This window comes from Dreissena polymorpha, chromosome 1 (genome assembly GCF_020536995.1).
Source record: "Dreissena polymorpha isolate Duluth1 chromosome 1, UMN_Dpol_1.0, whole genome shotgun sequence".
Taxonomy (NCBI): Eukaryota; Metazoa; Mollusca; class Bivalvia; order Myida; family Dreissenidae; genus Dreissena; species Dreissena polymorpha.
Window position 1 is genome coordinate 81,024,193 of NC_068355.1, and position 20,476 is coordinate 81,044,668.

The 20,476-nt window shown below is 33.7% G+C and overlaps 1 protein-coding gene across 8 annotated transcripts in view; it reads right to left on the reverse strand.

Moving 5' to 3' along the window:
• Positions 1–20,476, reverse strand: part of LOC127837513 (uncharacterized) — an 81,269-nt gene that overhangs the window by 57,386 nt on the left and 3,407 nt on the right. For 7 of the 8 annotated variants that reach the window (XM_052364681.1, XM_052364691.1, XM_052364715.1 and 4 more), the window contains one exon: positions 13,358–13,415. In XM_052364681.1, the coding sequence (XP_052220641.1) occupies positions 13,358–13,415 (58 nt within the window). Of the gene's footprint in view, positions 1–11,695; positions 11,997–13,357; positions 13,416–20,476 lie in introns of those variants that run through there. The other variant, XM_052364706.1, reaches the window with a different exon arrangement.

Genomic DNA, 20,476 nt, shown 5'->3' on the forward strand with positions numbered 1-20,476 from the left:
GATAAGAAAATCAATGTTAGAATAGGTCTCTTATGATACTTTTCCCAAGTCGTAAACAAATTGACATGTTTTGAAAGTTCCATATGATTTTTAATTTAGAAAATAATTAAGCGGAATTAATGATACATACTTTCACAAGTAAATAACACAAGTTAGAAGCATAAATAAATTCTTATAAATATAAAGCATCTTTTGTGTGTTTTTATGAATCAATATTGTTTGCGTGTTGTGTTACCCTAAGTGAACAATGACAACCTCCCTTATCAGTTAGATTGGTTACACCATAACAATTTCCATAACTTAAAATTCACCCCTACAAGATTATAATCACACAGGCTTTGTTAGTCAATTTAACAAATAAACCGTATCCCTCCCACAGTACAACCTGTAATTAAAGTTATTAAGAACAAGCAATATTTAAAGCACATGATATATATATACACACACAAAACATTAGTCTCCAACAAAGTCCATGTTGTTGGAGTAAGAACAGCATCTCCAGAAGTTTATAACACGCATATTCATTGTATGGCCCTCTATACTCTTACTGAATTTCATCAACATAACTTAAGTACTTTTTAAGATATTACACGGACCAGATTTCCAAGAAGGTGATACCTACAGAAAGCACTCAAATAGTGTGCATAATTCACACATGGCCCTCTATCCACATACAAATATACCAAGTTCAATCAACTTTTACTTTATCACTTGTTGCATTATCCAAATTGTAATTTAAAATTATAATTGAAACCATAGCAACTACCGTAGGTTTTACTCGTATAGTGGGCTCCCGTGTATGCGCGCAGGCTGTTTTTTAAATGCAAAATTGGAGAAAAAAATATTTAAAGACAATAAAACCACCAAATCGGACCAAAAATGGCCGCCATTTTACTATTGCACAATCCAGTTATCCGGGGCATTGGAAAGCTTAATTAAGCATTCAAAATAGGAAGCGTCATTATGATCAGGAGCATGGGTTGCATAGCACTATACTTTTCTGACAATTTTGTAATTTTCTAGCAAAAGATTAACAGTCCACGTGCATTTCGTGAAAAACGTGAGAAAATAAGAATTAGTGTACACTGTGAGATTTTTCCTCGGGGAAAGCATGGGCATTAAATTTGAATGTCGCATGGGAGACAAGTATACATGTACAGTTGTTGAGGTATGCGGGCGTAGCACTATATTTTGACAATTTTAACGAATGTTTGAAATTCCACTGTTGAACGTTCAATATTTATACACACAAAATGCGATTGCATATTTTCACGTTCTCAAGTGTCAATTAGTGTCTCAAATGTCAATTAGCGTCTTAACAAGTCGTGGCACATATTACTCAATAACATCTGCCAATTTATTACGAAGTGCAAAATGACCCCCTTTCACACCTACCGTTACCAGCAAAAAAGACCTCGTTCACACCTTCCCTTGCCTGCTCTCCGGAATGTCGACAACAGTCCCCATCAAAATTCATCAATAAAGAAGTGTAAAAACAAAAACAAAGAAATGTCCGCAAGTTTATTCAAACAAATTTATTTTTGACCAAAACTTCTTCTACCGCGTTCATATCTACCAGTAGCGACTTCTTGTTGTAGAGACAATGGCCCCTTAGTCTGAACGATTATAGGGTGGTAGTTTTCTGGAAAAATAAATGGCGGCCATTTTGATTATTTACGATTACAGACATATTTTTACCAATTTAGCAGCCAGGATAGAATTGTATCAATGTATAGTGCGCACCAGCTTTTTAATTTGAATTTCGGAAGTAAAACGCTATACAAGGAAACCTACGGTATAATATGAGTCTAAAAGAAATGAAGTAACCTTCATTTTCGCAATATTGCCCTCCAGACACATATTGAGTTTTATCAATCTATAAAAAGGTCATTTTAACTTAAGTTATCATAGAAATTTAGAATCACCCTTTAGAGCCAACAATGCATGTTGTATCATGCCTTTTCTGAGATTTCATAAAAACATAACAAGAGTGCCAAACTGTCACAAGATACGCCCGTTTGAAGGTTTTGGACAACTTTACCATGACCCATATTTGAACTTGACCTACATATCATCTAGACACAACTTCTGACCAAATTTGGTGAAAATCAGATGAAAACTACTTCAATTAGAGAGCAGACACCATGCTAAATGCTTGAAATGCACTAAGTGACCTTGTGATCTATTTTTTGACCCGACATGACCCATATTTGAACTTGACCTAGATATTGTCTAGACACAACTTCTGACCAAATTTGGTGAAGATCGGATAAAAACTACTTCAATTAGAGAGCGGACACCATGCTAAATGCTTGAAATGGTTTAAGTGACCCTGTGACCTAGTTTTTGACCGGGCATGACCCATATTCGAACTTGACCTAAATATTGTCTAGATACAACTTCTGACCAAGTTTGGCAATTATCGGATGAAAACTACTTCTATTAGAAAGCGGACACCATGCTAAATGCTTGAAATGCAATAAGTGACCCCGTGACCTAGTTTTGACCCGGCATGACCCATATTCGAACCTGACCTAGATATTGTCAAAATACAACTTCTGACCAAGTTTGGTGAAGATCAAATGAAAACTACTTCAATTAGAGAGCGGACACCATGCTAAATGCTTGAAATGCACTAAGTGACCCTGTGACCTAGTTTTTGGCCCAGCATGACCCATATTCGAACTTGACCTAGATATTGTCTAGATACAACTTCTGACCAAGTTTGGTGAAGATCAAAACTATTTGAATTAGAGAGCGGAAACTGCTGTGGACGCCGCCCGCCCGCCCACCTGCCTGCCGCCAAGGTGAAACTATAATACGTCCTGTTTTTTTAAAACAGGCGTATAAAAATTGGCATGCATTCTTACTTACAAAGGCTAAAGGCAGAATCAAGAAGCTAATACACAACTAAACTGTTTTAATTTTAATGAGACCCCATAATCATATTTTAACACTTAACCAAGACGCATATGCTGTTCCGGATATGTTTATGGTCATTTCTTACATTTTCATGATTTTATGCCTGCATAAAGAATGCAAATACTTGTACAGGTTTATTAAAATGTCAACAAATTCAAAGATAAAACTTTCAGTTCAAATATTTACCTTGTTCAAAGCCCAGATAAATAGGCTGGCACAAAACTATGTTGTACAAAACAATTGTTCTAATGTAAAAGTGTTGATATTAAATACTTGATCTGCACTGGTAACAAACAACATTAATGGGCAGTTTTTACATAAGAGAAGATTTTATGTGATTCCATTGTATCACCCCCAACAAAAAATATTTTTTTAGATTAGATTATGTCTGCTTAAATTTGTTTGTGTGTTATTTTTTGCAATTTGTATCAGTGCTCTCATTGTGATGCTGGTATTGTTTTGTGTAACAGATATGTTGTTTATACATTTAATAATTAAGGAACGTATTCATACATGCATGAAAACAAACAGATGATACATTAAGGATAGGGAAATTTTAGGTTGTTCTTATAATAATCATGGTAACCATAGTAACATATTGATAGAAAATGTTCCTATTTTTGCCTGTGAGTTTATATAGATCCTCATTTGCATCATTTTTGTGACATAGTTCAATAATTATTGTTTGTGGGTTGTGCATGCATTCCTTATGTCAAATTAGTTTCAAAAACGTCATAGCATTGTTTTTGTGAATCAAAAAAGAAATCCGCAAATAATACAGTTAAAATCAACTCAGCACTGCAAGGATAATATTTGCATAAAGTTTGAATAATAAGTCATTCGGCATATTTAAGTTTCATATTCACACATGCCTCATAAAAATAACCAGAACAAAACAAACAGAAAAATGTTTGTATTTAAATTAGGTTTGAAAAGGGAATGAAATGGTACACTTCTCTTTCAATGTTAACACCTTTACACAATTGAGTTGCACACCCTCTGCCTCCATTGATATTCAAGCTGAGAGTAATTTGCTACTGCTATCAAAAGAAAACTGTTGTTCAGGTATTTTCCCACAGAAGAGACTTCACATACCGTGAAGTTCCCATGAAAGTATTTCAATATGACCAATTTGATTGAAGGTTAGCATTTATTTGGGATCCACCTTTTGTAGAAACAGTTTGTGAAACATGCACATCCACCCTCTTACCAAACATTAAAATCAACTAGTGTCTGACAACAATCAGCACATGATTATTATACCATTTTCATTGCATTTAGTTCTTGAATCTATGTAAAATTCAGAAACAACTTGACTAGTCAGGGAAGTAAAAATGTCAAAGTGTTAAATTTTGAAACTTAATTTATTGTTTGACTCCCATCATTTTTAATCAAATACTTTATCCCCACTACTCAGCACTTGTTATTAACCCTTTCAGTGCGGGAACCGAATTTTAAAGGCCTTTGCAAACAGTTTGGATCCAGATGAGATGCCACAAAACGTGGCGTCTCATCTGGATCCAAACTGTTTGCTATTCTGATAGTATTCTTTGAAAAAAAATGAAGAAAATGCTTATTTTACAAATTCAGCAAACGACATTTTAGCAGACGACAAATTTCCCAGCATGCAAAGGGTTAAAGATATAACAAAGAATTAGTTAAGTAACTGATTGGGATTGAATAAAATGCTTTTGAGTTAGCAAACTTCAAATAAAAACTAATTCTTAATGTGACAAAGTAAAATCAAATTTCAATAGCGACAATGCAATTTGGATTACGTTTTTAACTTGTATATGACACAGCACTGAAACTTATAATAATCAGCACTTACCATAAATAATTAGAACAAATATCAAAGATATTGAACTTCCACTTATCGATTCTTTATAATTAAATCAATATTATTTCCTCAAAGTCTTTTTTAACACAAACAACCATCTCAATTCTCTAGGTCTTCTTCACACAACTTCAACTACTTCAATGAAATAGACTCTGTTCAATACATATCCAGTCTGCATGCAGAATAAATTATTGCCCAACTTGTAAATATTGCACATCTTTACATTCAACTTGGAATTTTGTCAACAGCAAATCTTATTGAAAATTAATTTAAAGATATTCAGTTTAACCATGTGACGTATTTTATGAATGGCCATTTAACAAGACCCAAACGCTGATAATTGATTTATGAGGCACCACATTCTATCCAGCTATTGTTTTCTGATATTGTCACACGCAAAAAAATGAATACTAATAAAGTTCATCTATTACATTTTAAAAGCCATTCCTTGATCAAGTTTCTTAGTTCAGCACTCAACACATTGATTTAATTGCTTTAACATTTTAAATATGGTAAAACTTGTAATAACTATAAAAATAAAAATAATAATCATCATCACCATAATCCACTACATTAACAATGATTTACAATGTTTACTGTTACAAAATTACTACTCCCGCATAACATTACACATCTTAAATACTTCAGTGCATTTCTAATTCCCAGCTCAAAATAAAATTGTATGAAGAGTGGAATTTGGCTAATTTTAATAGTTATTTCAACTTAATTGGCTCAATTCCATACGACCCGCCAGATGGGAAATTGCTCCCGTTCCCAACAGGATTATAATGTCTTTTATACGTTGGAATAACAAATAAAATACCAAACTAATCTTCTAAAATAATAATAAAGACAACCAACATCATGGTCAAATTGGCCTAATTAGAAAATAATTCTACAATTTCAAAATGAATGAAGACAGTATAATAGGTGCACTATTTCCACCTTTAAACCTTCTTAAAAATTATAACACTATAATACCTTTGAAAATGCACTTTCCTTAATTGAATGCCCAAGTTGGACTTTTTAAAAGACTAAATGAACGTCATACCATCACTTAAGACACCTTTATAGACTAATGTAATGTTTTCTTCATTATTGCATACAACAATATAACATTATTTAAGCATACTAAAATTATTATACAATATTAATTATTTTAATCTATACACTATCAAAAGTAAATGCAAATACACATTTCACAGCTACTTAGTTCTTATGTAATATTTATGTCTACCTTAAACTGTGTATAATTTAAGCATTCAACTATAGCCATTACAGCAAATTTCATTACTTGATTATCTTCAAAACCAATCAGTGTGAACTTCAATGAAAATAACCCTGGGCTACAGACAGGTGTGTTCAATATTTCACAACAACAATTGTCCAATGACAAATAACCTTATCATCATAATAAGTGCTAATAATGAAAGAGCAACATCCAAAGGGTTCACCATAAACATCATCACAATCAACAGTTGACAACAGTCCAGCTGCTTGGCTGAGTAGCAAATTTCAGTACAAGCACTTTTTAACCCACAGTAAATACAAACTAATTTGCTACATTGAGTGAGTCTATACATCACAACTTGAAAAAGGTCTCATTACAGATGTCCCCCTCCCTCCCCACATTCCAATTTTACTCTGCTTATATCACAAACAAAATGATTTTGGCTTAATTTGACTTTTGACAATAAAGCTTGACCTTGACCTTGAGGTTATGAGACAGGTGATAAATAAGGCACTCGAGACTGTTATAACCCATACAGGCTGTTTTATGGCAAAATTTGACCTTAAACATGTGAGTGTCACCTTGACCTCTATGGTGAATAACAAAGATACAAGACTAACCAGTTGTTTTGTTTCTAAATTTGATCTTTGAACTATAACAGTGACCTTGGCATTTTAGGTAGGGAGACAAAAAAAAATTGCTACACATCAGCTTATGACGGATTGCATGTGTGCCTAGTAATGTTTAAATTTACAAATATAGGGCAAAGTTATGGCTAAGATAGGCCTCTAAGTGTGTCCTTCACCTAAGAAGTAGGGAGACAGGAGTTACACAAAATACACTGTCTTATGATGGTTTATTTTTCAAGGTCAATCAATAATTGGCAAAAAGATGGCTGAGACAAGAATATGCAATATATTGTTCAGCCAAATTTTACCTTTGACTTCTAAGAGCAACCTTGACCTCTGAGGTAGGGAGACTGGCCATAAGTTGTCTTATGATGGTTGACAGTTGATGAAATGTGGCAAATTATTTGAATATCCTAAAACATATTGAAGTGTTTTGGCTGTGACAAGAAATTGTGCACACACAGGCAAACAGTTGTATAGAATGTCAGTGCTACTGCCATGCTACCTGCTAGGAAGCGAAGCACACAAATTGTTATGTTTTGTTTTTTAAAGATCTGTCTAATCTTTCCCTCTCTATCTCTCAGAGGTGGCGAAATCTCAAAAAAACTATACTTGACCACGGACAACCATTTAGGAAATATAACTTGCCCGTTGCTGAACTACACTTGTCCGTTAATGTTTATATAAATTATAAACGCATTTATTGATTAATGTTAAATAATGTGGAATATATCAAAATGAGTATGATTTGCTTGTTTTGTTTATAATTGTATTTCAATGGTACATTCATTATAGCAGTATATTATAAACAATATAAAGACTTTCTCAAACTTTAAATCTTGCGAAGCTAGTGTTATTAAAACATGTGCTGAACATAAGTACATTGTAATCTTAACAAATTAAACTAGTCCAATATGTGGACCTCATCAGACTGAGGCTCCGCTACTGGTAGCAATTTGATTATATAAACTGGTTACCATTGAAAATCGGTTAGCCAAGTTTCTTGAAAAGTTCTGGTGCGTTTACTTAGATCATATTTTTTATCATAATTTTTCTTAGTTTTTTGGGAGGTGGGCTGCCCAAAGCTTCGGATTTCTGCTCCGTTGTTGAAGATTAAAATCTTTACCATTAAAGTCGTCTTAAATAACAAGGTAGACCGTGTTTTTATTATCTTAGATTGATACTTTTTATTTCCGTCTGATTGTAAAAATAAAGAAACCAGTTTGTACACTGTCTAACAGTCGGGCCGAATGTTGAAAATGCGGCATGCTCCCGGTCTCATATAGAATAAGGGAGATCACTGCGCAGGAAAGTGCACTTATTTTAGCTTGATTGCTCCGCAAATAGCACTGACAATGTAATCGCATGTCAACATCCGGTTTTGTAAAACTTAATTACGGCTTTAATACAATGTATTTTTGTATACCTGGACGCGACTTTTAAAAAACTTGTTGTCCACGGACAACTTAATTGAAAAAAGTCAGTTGCCCAGACAAGCAAATGTACGACTCGGGCAACTTGATTTCGCCACCCCTGTCTTTTGTGAAGCATTTTATTTTAATCAAGAAAAAAATCTACCAAAATTAGCAGGCTTCTTTTTTAATCTATCTAAACATGTCTCAAATCTGGTATAATCAATAGTGAATTAACATCCATGGAACATTATTGAACATAAACATTAAGGTTTCATGACAGAAAACATGCACATTACAGTATTTTTTTCAAAACTTATTAACTTATTATGTACAAATGTACCATTGAATAATAGTTTTGTAAACAAAAACATTGAAGTTCCAATTGTTCCAACTTCCAAGTGCATGACAGAAGCAGACAAATATACATATTGTATTTATACACGTTGGGCCAGTTTGTCAAACAGAAACAGAAACAATTCCAACAAGGGCAGTTTGTAAAACATGCATGCCCCCCATATGTGCTGTCAGTTGTAGTGGCAGCCATTGTGTGAATACCTTTTGTGTCAGTGAGACCTTGACCTTTGACTTAGTGACCTGAAAATCAAAAGGGGTCATCTGCCAGTCATGATCAATATACCTTTGGCGTGCATCATCCTCTTATCCATATATATACTCATACAAAGTTTTAATTAAATCCGCCAAAGCATTTCCAAGATATGGCTCCAGACACAAAAAAGCATTTTTTCAAGATACAAAGGGCCATTATCTCCATTATTAACAGATGGTGTACAATGCCATTTGGCGTTCATCATCTTCTTATCTATATATATATACTCATACCAAGTTTCAGTGAAATCCGCCGAAGCACTTCCAAGTTATCATCCGGAAACCATTTTACTGTTTCAAGTCACTGTGACCTTGACCTTTGACCTAGTGACCTGAAAATCAATAGGGGTCATCTGCCAGTCATTATCAATGTACCTATGAAGTTTCATGATCCTAGGTGTAAGCGTTCTTGAGTTATCATCTGGCAACCATTTTACTGTTTCAAGTCACTGTGACCTTAACCTTTGACCTAGTGACCTGAAAATCAATAGGGGTCATTTGCCAGTCATGATCAATGTACCTATGAAGTTTTATGATCCTATACTTAAGCGTTCTTGAGTAATCATCCGGAAACCGTTTTACTGTTTCCAGTCACTGTGACCTTGACCTTTGACCTAGTGACCTGAAAATCGTTAGGGGTCATCTGCCAGTCATGATCAATGTACCTATGAAGTTTCATGATCCTAGGCCTAAGCGTTCTTGAGTTATCATCCGGAAACCATCTGGTGGACGGACGGACCGACCGACGGACTGACATGTGCAAAACAATATACCCCCTCTTCTTCGAAGGGGGGAATAAATATCAGACATGTATTAACTGTATATCAGCTTTAAAACAGTCTGCAACACTGTTTAAAGCTCTTTAATTGATGTCCCATGGCTGGAATGCCTCACATTGCAGGCTCATTCATATTTCTGATCAGATTGTGACAAAAGTCGACCCATTTTGTTCTGGTAGTTAAGTTTTTGTTGATAAAATCTATGAAACACAAGTTGGCCACATAATGAATTATGTACTGTTTCAAACTGTGTACCAGGCACAATTGAATTTAAACCATATTGTCCTATATTGACATTCCACAAAGAGACACATGCAAGACTCCTTGCTTATTGTTTCTCTTCTCCTATCTCTTTACTCATTGATTTATCTTTTGTTTGAAATCGCATCTGATTACAGGCTTTCAAAGTACCTCACTGGGTGAGTTTTCTGGGACATGTCAACGCAATTGTCAATAGTTATTTAGGGTAGAATAAACTTGAAAAACTGTAGCATGTAATACTCTGCATTTTAACTATGACAAATATCTCCTGCATCACATTGATAAAGAGATGTATTCATTCAGATTGGCATGGGAAGTCAGAGAGTTGGAGATAAATATCATAAATATATAGTCGGTCGTTATAAAAACTTTTGTTTTCTGAGTTCAGTCTTCTATGTCCCTCAAGACATCAGAATTTAACCTTTAACCACTTAGATACGTATTTTGACGCATCTGAAGTCCAATACAAAGTTAAATTTAATTAAATACCTTTCTTACTAAATTGAAGTTTTTAAGGCTTCACTTCCAACCCTTAGATACTGATGAGCAGCAAACAGCATAAAACCTGAACAGACTGCGAGTTACTCGCAGGCTTTTCTGGTTTTATGCTGTTTGCACATAGCCATTTTCACTTTGCTTCTAAGTGTGAAAGGGTTAAATATGTTTTGATGAAATGGATTTTTGATCGTTACTTCATGTTCAGGTGAGCTAAAACGATAAATACAACCAGTCAAACTGATATAAGACAATTGTTGAAAGACTGCTGTTAAATCCATGATTGATCTCTTTTTCCAACGTCACATAATAAATTCAATTAGACCTAAATCCCTATTCTTATATCGAATGCATGTTGGAATATGTCTTGACATCTTCACACAAAACTTAATTTAATATCGCAAGTAATTAAGATTCTATTTTTATAATGTTCCTGTCTTATTTAAATGCGGCTGCATGCAACATTGACTCCTGAAATGAAACTCCACAAATGAGTCAAAAGAAACATGTCAGGGGAAAGCAAGGCTGAAAGCATACATGTACATTGACAAGCATCGGAACTGGATTATATGCTTGTTTGTTAGTTAGATTTTTTTTTTGCTGTTTCAATGCAGAGTTACATACTGATATTCCAGTAACTGACTTATTTACTGCCCTACTCAAATCAAAGGTAGAGTGAGAATGGCCACAGAAATAATTTAACCCTTTGCATGCTGGGAAATTTGTCGTCTGCTAAAATGTGGTCAGCTGAATTTCTAAAATGCGCATTTTCTTCGATTTAAAAAAAAAATGCTATCAGAATAGTAAACAGTTTGGATCCCGATGAGACGCCACATTCTGTGGCGTCTCATCTGGATCCAAACTGTTTGCAAAGGCCTTCAAAATTTGGTTCCAGCACTGGAAGAGTTAATTAATGACCAGTCCCACACAAGTTATGTTGGCAGACCTAGAATCAAACTTGCGATGTGTTGTACAGCGCTCTACCTAATGATTAGGTAGAGCGCTGTACAACACAAGTAATGAGCTAGCCGGCCCTGTTCCACCCTAGATCAGTCTGATCCAAGACATCACATCCAACATACAGTGGGTGTTTTATTAGAACAGGCATCTAAGCAACTGAATACACCATTGTTGTCCCAGATCTGCCTATGGATCCATACATAAAAGCTTGGTTTTTCTTTGACATTCTTTACATAATTGGCAGGAATTTATAATTAATATTTTGATAATTAATTAAATGTGAATTTGCTGCTAATCCAGCAGGAGAGTAATATTTTAATCAGCATAAGATACTTAATGCATAACTTATGGTAATGTTTTAACATCATCCTCATCCTCATCATCATCATCATCATCATCATCACCACCACCACCACCACCACCATCATCATCATCATCACCATCATCATCATCATTATCACCAAGCAGTTGTACTTTTTAAAATTACACTTTAAAACTCAATATTATACAAACAAGAACAAACTTAAAAGTTGCCAAAGACAAAAAACGTGATTTACCTTTAAGTCTTGAAAAGACGCCAGAAAACATGTGTTTATTGCAAAAGAACACATAAAACATAAGATCTAGTTGTCACGAAACATTTTCACTTTACATGTAAAGGATGTTCCATTGAGATGAATGTTTTAAATGCCAAGCAATGAATTCCTCATGAACCAAGTCTCGATACTATTTGATGTTCAGATACATCCATTGTTTGGAAACAATCGTCTTTCATATACAGCAGTGTCCCAAACCATAACATTTAACTTAACTATTCCTCAAAGCATAGTAAACACATTCACTTGCTTTGTAATATATGGCAGTTTAAGTAGTTATCAGGAATTTATTACTTTTTAAATATTGATACTTAAAGGGGCTTTCTAATTTCTATGCCCAGGATGTAAAGTAAATGGAATATTTAATAATTATTTCTGCACATACTGATCTAATATGTCACGCTAATCTTAATTCTTATTTTCATACAACAAATTGACCTTAACTTTTTTTATACTAAATGCTGCTTTCCTTAACTTTGAAAATTGGTAAAATGTCACTATAAGATATCGTAAATAGTGTTCTTCAGTGTACATCCCTTTAAAGTAGCACCCACACTTTCATATGTGAAGTAATCCCACTTTAATACTTCCAATCTCTGTCATTTGTTGAACAAGAGCATCGATGATTTGTCCTCCAAATATGTTAGTAATTTATCTATCTATGGACACTTGAACCTCTGATAATTTTGTATTCTCCATATGGTAAACATTGTAGATGATAAGCCTGATCTCAATGTATTGTGACCAATTTTATTAAACCTGACTGTTATCTAGGAATGTGTCAACACTACAATTCTGAATATCTATAATAAAATATACTTTTCCAGTAAATGTTTTGGTTCTTAAAGTAGGACCACCTGATTAAAAGAATGCTAATGAGAGGCTGATCTGAAGCTACTTTGGCCGTTTATGGCATAAGACCCATTTTCTCATAACACGGCTTAATTATAATGATTATAAAGATTTAACCCTTTACCCCTTAGGTTATGTATTTTGACGCATTTGAAGTTCTTTACAAAGTTGCATTCAATTAAATACCTTTATTTTATGCTTTCCGATGGTTTATAGAGAAATATCAGTGAATTAAGACTGATAATTTCACTGTTTCAAACAGTGAAAATTAACAGTGAAAATTATCAATAATTTTTACTGTTTACTGTAAAATGACGTCATTTTTTTTACAAAATGACGTCATTATCCCAGCGAAATTCTTAAGTTAAACACTTAAAAATTTATATAAACCGTGAAAAAAAAACAACATAAAATATAAAGAAAATTTGTTGAATTCGGTGGAATGATATTTTCTATGATCACGAGTAAATAAAACTCAAAAATCCACCGAATCCAACAAATATCCTCTATTTCTTACTAAATTGAAGTTATAAAGGCTTCATTTCCAACCCTTAGTTACTGATTAACAGCAAACAGCATAAAACCTGAACTGACTACGAGTTACTCGGTTTAATGCTTGTTTACACATAGCCATTTTTACTTTGCTTCTTATGGGGGAAAGTGTTAAACATATGAGAAAGTACAACAAACATTTTATACAGCGTTCAATATGTGGTACAATGTGGCCAAGGGCCATGGGGAGGGGGTAGATATCTCAGTGCGTTTACTCACTCTATGAAGTAGATTGTGCCGTTAATGGTCAGTGCCCTCTCCCAGCCAGCAGGTAGCTCTGTAATGGTAAGCAAGAAATAATCACTATGTAATAGTCCTGTTACAAGAACAGTGATTTAGTTTTGATGTGGCACACCAAAATTGTTTTGTTAGTAAAAACATGGTGTTAAAGGCTCTATAAAGGTGAAGATACGTAATTATTTACAGATTTTTAAATATTTTTTTCATATTTTATTTATAAAGGTAATAAAAAAACAATATATATATGCTATTGGACATAATAATAAAAAAAATGAGCAATACAACTTGTTTTGAGCTCAAAATAAAGTGTCCTCCAAGTCAATTGTGTTTACAAACAATCAGTTTATTTACATCGCTGTTTACTCGCGAAAGAGAAAGTGAAAGTGACTCAGGTCACCAAAAATATAATGATGACTTTTAACGTTTTCCGGTATCACTCACAAAGTAGGTCTCTTCTAAATGGTTAAAACATTCTAATAATGATCTAATAAGTTACTTTCTGCTGGTAAAAAGTTGTTGTAAAATAGAATTAAAATTGAATTTTCTTTCGGCTATTTTTAGCATATGTCAACGCTCTGAGGCTACACATCACGTTAGTTGCAAAAATGTAAACATTTCTTCCTATTATGAAACGGGTTTATCTTCCATAATTCTTGACAATTTTGTACCTAAGCTGTGTTATTAGCAGTTTTTATGCAAGAGTAACTGAAATCCGGTAAAAATTAGACCAGTTGATATGCAGTTGATAATAGGATTTGTGACCTTTATAGAGCCTTTAACAAGACAGAATAATGAATCAACATTTAAATGTTTGTTTTTTTCTGCATTTATCAAACTTTCAAACAAAGTGGCCACTTCATAATTTTTCCAAACAAAATTTTGAAAAGTTTTACAATTAAATTAGGAAGATATCTGTACATAAGTAAATATTTTTAATGCAAAAATAATTTGACAATACCTAATACAAAACTCCCTTTTCCTGATACAGGTGTTTTGGGTGTAACCAAAAAACTAAATTATTTTACTCCATTATAAACTTAAAATAAACATCTTAAATTAAAAACACATCATTTCTGCGAGAAATTTTTTAAATAATGATTGTCCAAACAATCCATGAAAGGTCAGTTTAAATATTTTTGAAAACCTAAATGCTTTGCCATAGCTGAAAAGTACAGCAGACTTCTACTGTGATCTAATTTATAATCATACTGGGGCATATCATAATCTACACAGATCGTATTGCCAACAAACAGTCCTGGTCGCCACATTGCCATTTAATTAATTAAATGCTTAACAAGACAAAGTTTAATACACTAGGACAATGTAAAGACAAAATTTGATAAACAGATGAAATAATCAGCAAGGGCAAACCTACACATTACTAGTTGCAAGTAATACCATGTCAAAAACACTACAGCCATCAATAATAAATCAACTGAACAAAACACTATTGTATCTGATGAAGAAATGTGTAACAGGTACAATGGTTTAATGTTCAACATGAAAAATGGTAACATGACTGCATTAAAGGTGGTTAATTTACCATAATGTGCAGTCATATAACACGACAACAAAGATAGATAATTATAACTTAACCAATATAAGCAATCTTGCTTTGTTGGTGACAATAAACTGATCAACATAAAAATAACACTTAAAGGAATGTAACTTAACCTGTACAACATAATTATATGAGAACAACAAAAAACACGTCTGTTTACACTAAATGTGTGCATTTGACCATTTATGTAAACACTTATATTCAAATCTTATTACTCTAACAAAAAGTTCAATTCTTTTACTCAAAATGTGAATCAAGTTGATGTGCAAATTGGGAAAGAGTGTTATATTTAATATGCATAGGTAAGAGAGATAATAAGCACCTGCATATTTGTATAAGTTTATTGAAGAATAAATATTGATAAAATAATTATTGTCAGTTCTTGTCATTGACATTCTTAAATAAATCCTTCTCAATCTGCACAACAAGAAAACCTTTACCACAAATATTTTAAACATTAAGGTCAATATATATTGATAATTACTATTCAAAATTATACTTAATTATGTCATTATTTACTTTCTATGAATGAACTTGGCGCGACAAACTATAAAGCCGATTTGTGGATTATTATTAATAACTCTCACCCTGTGAAATCTAACACACCTTGGATTTTACTTCTAAGTTCTTTGGCACTCCTTGACGCAATTAAGCACCTAACACAATTACAGCCAGTAGCCGGATTCAGATCATTGCTGTATAAACTTGGTGTTTGTCTCAACTTTTTACTAGCACAAAACATATAATTTTGTAAACACATGCTTCTCGCTTCTTTTGACAAATTTTACAGATGATTATGACTGTCATCATATTACCGCATTATAAAGGGCATTTTGAAGGGTATCAGACATGAAACATTAGTTTGCACCTTAAAAATGAATTGTATTTAGTTCGAGGCTAGTTTTCTTTCAAATTAAACATTATGCCAAATAAAATCCTATCTGTGAGAATTGAATAAAATTGTATCCTAAAACAATAAATGAGACATAATTTATGTTATTAAATAATAGCTTTGAAAGACCCCACCACAACTACTGGAGACCTCTACCTCAACTACATGAACATTTCTTGATGGGTCAATTCTACCTTACACCATGTGCTGTTAGGTGCCTCATTGATCAGAAGAAATAAAGCCTGCAGAAGTCTCAGTCTGAGAATGCTTTTACCAGAACAGAGCAAACAGAATGGCAACCACTGAGACTTGACAGGTCAGACCGCTTGTCTGACACTGATCACTATAAAGCTTCTTGCTGTGTTGCACTTAATCCATGAAAATAATCACTCAGCGCCGGGCTGTGAACATCTATTGGCCCGTTCACTCTATAAGATGTATTGGTATTGTGAAAGCCATTTCTTAATAAGTCAATATATAATCAATATATATTTGCTAACAGCGGGGAAACTTGAATGAGAAAGATCAATGCACAAACAAATGAGCCTTGTTCTGGGAAACCTTACCTTATAAGTCTTGTTCTGAGAAAACTGGGCATAATGCACAGGCTAATCAGGGACCACACTTTCCGCTTGTATGACATTTAAAGTCTCTTCTTAGCAAAAATCCAATTTAGGCACAAAATGTCGTCCCTGATTAGCCTGTGTGGACTGCACAGGCTAATCTGGGACGACACTTTATGCACATGCATTATGCCCAGTTTTCTCAGAACACGGCCCTTGTAATTCTGTGTTAAGTGTCATCTGCAAAGGTCAACCAGAAACAACACTTTTTGCATGGACTGTATTTTCTGAAAAATCCATACAAGTGAAAAGCATTGTCCCTGCATAGCCTGTGTAGACTGCACTGCGGCTTATCTGTGATGATACTTTATGCAAATGCAATAAGCTCGGTTTTCCAAAACAGCAGCTCAAATTTTTGTGGAAATTGATTTATTAGTTTCAATAATCTTAAATTTTACAGCATCATTAATGTCATTCGTTAAAATGTACCACAAAGATAAACTCAATCATAAACATAAAACAACTTGTACCTGTATAGCAATTAAAGTCACTGAAATCTAGTCTTCCCGATAAATGCCCCAACAACTGACAAATAAAGAATTCACATTAATACTTCTTAAAATATTGGATACTCTGACCATCCATTTATTGCTCTGCCCCCAACCTTACTTGTACTATTATTGTAAATCTATAATTTATACTGGGCTTCTATGACCATTGATGTAATTATGTGAGAAATGTTCAATCTAACAACTTTGCTTTACTTATGTCAGCCTGGGGTTAAATTATGTCAATTGCCATTACTGGTGTGCATTGCTCTTCCATGACAAGTTATTATGGTTGTCTTGTGGGAGTTGTCTCACTTTGCAAGTGAATGTCATGATCAACCTACAAGACTACAATCTCTTTTCGCATACACAACCTGCCAAAATTATTTCGCTAAATTGCTTAAATACATAATTCAAAACAGATGCAATAAATGATGTTTTTCTTAAGATAGGTGCACAAAAGTATCTTCTTAGGAACAGAGTCATAAAGCTGCCTGTTTTTGTTGAACATGTTTCTAACATTTTGTGTTTTACACATGGTACAAAGAGACATGTTATTTTTTAATCAACATTTTGATAACATTTCAAAAAAAGTTGATGAGAAACAGAATTCACAAGCCCAAGTTGAAAGAAAGCAAGCCCCAACATAAATCACTGTATACTTTTTGGGTAAGGAAAGTTAAAGAGGTGTATATGGTGAGTGTGGACACTAAAGATACAACATTTGTATACTTCATCATTGATTTTTTCAAGGGGCCTTTTCACCTTTGGGTTAATTGACAAAATTGAAAAAAGTTGTTTCAGATTCACAAATTTTCGTTTTAGTTATGATATTTGTGAGGAAACAGTAATACTGAACATTTACCATGCTCTAAAATAGCCATTATATGCATTGTTTGACGATTTAAAAATCTGAAAAGTATAAAGCGTTGCAACGCGAAACAAATTAATAATTTGGAGAGTTCTGTTGTTGTCGTTATATTTTGTGAAACTGCGATAATTGCTTATAAAAAGTATAAAATACATCTGTCATTATATCAGGAAGGATGGCCGAGTGGTCTAAGTGGTAGACTTTATACTCTAGGGGTCAGTGGTTCAAGCCCTGCTGAGGGTTACCTTTTTTAAATTTTATTCTTGATTTTTTACTGGAGCTTTTAAGATCCAATGTTTACATTTATCAATATAAGCATTTACCGTAAATCTACGAATATAATACACACTTTTTTACCCACCGATTTTTTCTTCAAGTAAGGGGTGCGTATAATATATGAGTTTAGAGCAGAACAAAAATTTTCCTGTGCAAATTTTCAACTTAATCGCTGTTATTCACTTTGCGGCAGCCATTTTGAACTACACCATTACATCAAAGGGGTGCAACAGGGCTTGCACTGTCGTTCGCAATTTGAGTCATTTGCGAAAATATTGAGAATTTGGCTCAATAAAAATCTTATTTGTGAAAATGCGAAAATCTAGTAAAATTTCATTGAAAACATCCCCCATTTATATCGGACTGGTTTTCTATATTTGTCTCTTTGTTTTAATGAAAGTGTTCGCAATTCGAACAGTAAATGAAACCCGGTCTGTACCCGATTATGAGACACCGCTTGACATTATTGTTATTGAAGTGCGCATGGTAGCTGGCCGATCAACATTGAGCTCGCTTACACATGAAATGACGTTGTCGAATGAAACGTGAAAGGAGGAGCTATCGGATAATATTGGGTCATCCATGCGCAGACACTGCATACTTTGAATACACAGTTAATATCGTCGTCTGCCTACAAAATAGAGACTGGACGCTAAGTCGTATAAAGAGATAAGCAAATGAAAAAAACAACAACTGACAATACCCGTAAATAAATATTTCTTAGCTGACCACTATTTATCTTTCTACCACATATTTACCATATCTGAAGTAAAGAGTGGTAATTAAATAATTAGTTTTATGATGCTAATTGAGTCTATTACACCGGTCTGTCGATTGCCGAATTAAATTGAAAGGTGATAATTAATTAATTTGTTTTTTACTCCCAAACTAGCCTTGATGACAGCAGCGTATTTTAATTAAAGAGATCATGAAAAACACGAGCGGTTTAATTGTATTTTAAGTTATATTAAAGTATCGAGTTTGTAACTCGAAAAAAGAAAAAGTAATTCATCTAGACAACTATAACAAGGGACAAAATGGTCACAAAACCAGGTTTTCATTGTGAAAAAAAAATCTGATAAAGGGAGAAAACTCAAACTGAACTTTTGAAATGAACAAACAAAATTAACCCCCTTTGTAAGTTTTTTTTTTTTAAATCTATTTTTAGTCGTGGCGACCTTGACATTGGAGATATTGACTTGATTCTTTCGTGCGACACACCGTCCCATGATGGTGAACAAATGTGCCAAATGATTTTAAAATCTCACAATGAATGACATAGTTATGGCCAGGACAAGCTCATTTATGGCCATTTTTGACCATTGAACTCAAAGTGTGACCTTGACCTTTCAGATATCGACGTAATAATTTTGCGCGACACACCGTCCAATGATGGTGAACAAATGTGCCAAATGATTTTAAAATCTGACAATGAACGACATAGTTATGGGCCGGACAAGCTTGTTCCGCCCGCCCGCCAGCCAGCCAGCCCGCATTCGCCAATCTAATAACCAGTTTTTACCTTCGGAAAACCTGGTTAAAAACGGAAGTAACCATTTTGTCTTCTTATTACTTTATTATTATTAAAATTATTATCGTCCCGTATATTGTCATATTGAATTAAATGTGAAAACAAAAAACAACGTCTCTGCTTCTTTCTTTTTTAATCATGACTGCTTGACCTGGATCAAGGGGCCAGAATGTTATCAGTAACAATCAGTGGTAATATAAACAATAGACAGAGATATTTATTATGCAACTGTCATAACAACAGCACTATTACACATCCCGATCAATATACCGGGGTAACAGATAGTTGACAACACCAAATTGATTTGCTATTTTCACAACACAATAATATATATACACATTTTTTCAGAAATGGCCGATTTCGGACACTGATTTTTTAGTGCGTATTTTACTCGGATTTTCAATTTTTACCGATAAATTTTGACCAAACTTTGGGGTGCGTATTATGCACGAGGGCGTATTATATTTGTGGATTTACAGTAATGACAATCTTCAAAACATGCCAAAATATGTGAAAAGGCCCCTTTAATGTATGCAACAAAAAAGAAACAAGAAAATCAATTAAGTATAAAATGATCAAATTGACAGAATGGAGACAATCAAAGCTAAGAAGACATTTCGACAACAGAGTTGAGGTAAAAAAACAACATTTAGGAGGTCAAACAAATATGTGTTTAGATAGATCAAGGCCTTTAGAAAAGTCACCACTGTATAGCACAGGATAAATAACTTAAAACAGACTAAAAGTGTTCAGAAAATAAGAACTCATTTTACTAAAAACTAATGCAACACCTAGATAAAAACCTTGAGAAAAGATAGTGTAGTCCAACAAATGCAAAGATGTAGCTAGTTCAAAC